The sequence below is a fragment of the Notothenia coriiceps genome, unplaced genomic scaffold, assembly GCF_000735185.1.
Source record: "Notothenia coriiceps isolate Sejong01 unplaced genomic scaffold, NC01 NC01_scaffold00016145, whole genome shotgun sequence".
NCBI classification, from domain to species: Eukaryota; Metazoa; Chordata; class Actinopteri; order Perciformes; family Nototheniidae; genus Notothenia; species Notothenia coriiceps.
This window is the reverse complement of record NW_011348846.1, coordinates 1-2,436: the sequence shown is the minus strand read 5'-3', so window position 1 is coordinate 2,436 and position 2,436 is coordinate 1. Positions and strand designations below refer to the sequence as shown.

At 44.8% G+C, this 2,436-nt stretch overlaps 1 protein-coding gene across 1 annotated transcript; it reads left to right on the top strand.

The window, feature by feature from the left end:
- The first annotated feature begins 272 nt into the window (after positions 1 to 272).
- Positions 273 to 1,473, top strand: LOC104949411 (serine/threonine-protein phosphatase 2A 56 kDa regulatory subunit gamma isoform-like). Its single transcript, XM_010775770.1, has 5 exons — positions 273 to 477; positions 562 to 689; positions 798 to 899; positions 1,065 to 1,137; positions 1,339 to 1,473. The coding sequence occupies exons 1-5, from the start codon at positions 313 to 315 to the stop codon at positions 1,471 to 1,473; spliced, it is 603 nt and encodes a 200-aa protein (XP_010774072.1). The 5' UTR covers positions 273 to 312.
- Positions 1,474 to 2,436: the final 963 nt, after the last annotated feature.

The following is a 2,436-nucleotide window of genomic DNA, read 5'->3' as shown; positions in this document are numbered from 1 at the left end:
TCAATAGAATATGGGATATGTACAAGAACAGAATATGAAATTAAATAATGTTAAATACAAAATTTAAATACGGTTTATTGCATTGATAACTATTTATATAAATGAGTATATTGCAAGATGGCAACAGGAATGTTTATCGGGGCACTTAACAGAGCTCAGGCGTTTAGCAGTCTTATGGCCTGTGGGATAAAACTGTCCCTGAGTGTCACTTCATCAACAGATGATTAATTTGATAGATCTGCCATCCATCCATTCATTCATTCTTCTTCTTCTTCTTTTACCATTATCTTTTGTTGCTGCACGCAGACCGTAATGGCGTTGTTGAAGTACTGGCCGAAGACCCACAGTCCAAAAGAGGTGATGTTCCTGAACGAGTTGGAGGAGATCCTGGACGTCATCGAGCCGTCGGAGTTTGTCAAAGTCATGGAGCCGCTCTTCAGACAGCTGGCCAAGTGTGTGTCCAGCCCACACTTCCAGGTCCGACAGCCATCCATCCCAGTACACACTTTTAGATGATCTGTTATACGCATTTGTAACTCATCTAAACTCCTCTGTTTTCAGGTGGCAGAGCGAGCTCTGTACTACTGGAACAATGAGTACATCATGAGCCTGATCAGCGACAACGCTGCCAAGATCCTTCCTATCATGTTCCCCTCGCTCTACCGCAACTCCAAGACCCACTGGAACAAGTGAGACCCTACTCAAGCTTTCCATTGTGTCTTGGCGTGATGCTAGTTTTTGAACAATTGGAAAGTAATTAAATCCAGCAAATTGTTGTACTTTTTGTCTCTCTGCAGGACGATCCACGGGTTGATCTACAATGCTCTTAAACTCTTCATGGAAATGAACCAGAAGCTGTTTGATGACTGCACCCAACAGTTCAGGGCCGAGAAAAGCAAGTAAGTCCCAATGGAGACGTCACATCTTATGGTCTCATTACATGTCAAAGAAAACATCACACAAACCTTATTTGATATGAAAAGAATGGCACTCGGTATGTCACGAAGAAACTGAGCTGATACCAATAACAGTCGAATTCTAAGATTGTTTTTGTTTCGTCACAGAGAGAAAGCCAAATGGAAAGAGAGGGACGAAGCGTGGCTGAAGATCGAGAATCTTGCAAAGTCAAACCCACAGGTGAGCAGCAACATTTTAACCTTTTCATAAATCAATACGGTAGACATCTTTCTGACTGATGAGGTGTTAGTATGCACCATGCAACAGCATGGTCAGAAACAAACGGAAGAGAAAAGGTCACGGAGTTCTCCGAAGTTAGTGAACATTTATCAAAGTGTTTCTTGATGCCTTTTCACCTTTCCTGCTTCTCTCCCTTAACAGTTTTTGCCATACGTTGACTCGATAGGCTGCGATGGTCCGATGGACATGGAGACGGACGGGCCGCTGCTAGACGATGTCAACCTGCTCAAGAAAAAAGTAGAGCAGGAGGCAATACAGGTACGGAATAGACTGTAGTGTAGTGGAGCAGTCAATATTACTGTCTTCTTTGGTCTTAAGGCCCGGACACACCTAGCCGATTTCGTTAGTCGGACGACGAAGCGTGCCCTGTCGCCCAAACTCAATTTGGTGTGTCCCGCACCGTCGGCCGCGACACGCCTTATTTGGACTTTCATGGCCGACGCATTTGAATCGGCCATGCGTCGGGTCGGGCAGCCGGGCCAAATAAATCACTCTGATTGGCTGTTCAGCTAGCGAATCAGTGCATGAGAAGCGAAACGGAAGTGAGGGACGTAAACAAACGCTTTAAAAAGGCACAAAGAATGTCTTCCGCAAGCAACACTCCAATGGCTGATAGCTCCAGTACCGCACGAGACATGTTTTCGATGGACGAGAGTGAAAATGGAACGCACACGCTATTTGTTGTTTGTTTATATCACGGAGTCTGTTCTTCTTCTCTGGCTTCCGGTTGTTGCCTCTTTTGAATGACGAATACACACTACCGCCGCCTGCTGGTAAGGAGAGTTATTGCCACTCACGCATGCGCAGTTCGTACGTGCTACTTGGCCGTCGGCTAAAGTCTTTGCGGTGTGTTCCAGTGCGACTGTTGGCCAAGAAGCAGGAGACTTGAGGCGACACAACAGTCGTGTTCCGTCGGGACGCGTTCTTTGGTGTCAGTTTGGTGTGTCAGGGCCTTTACATTGCTCATTGGTGCAGTCCAATTATTATGGGCCCATTTTTGCTTTATATTTAGGCTTGGTGTTCAGATTGTATATTGATTTAGATTTCCTACAAGGCTATTTTTCCTAATATACTATCACAACTTGGATAATATACAAATCATTTTCTAGATTCTGTGTCCAACTGTGCATTAATGGCGCTTTTCCACTGCAGCACGAAGCACGTTTTTTTTGTTGCTTTTCCATAGGGGTAATTCCGACTAGCGGGTACTTTCTTTTTTGGAACATCAAATGCTCTGAC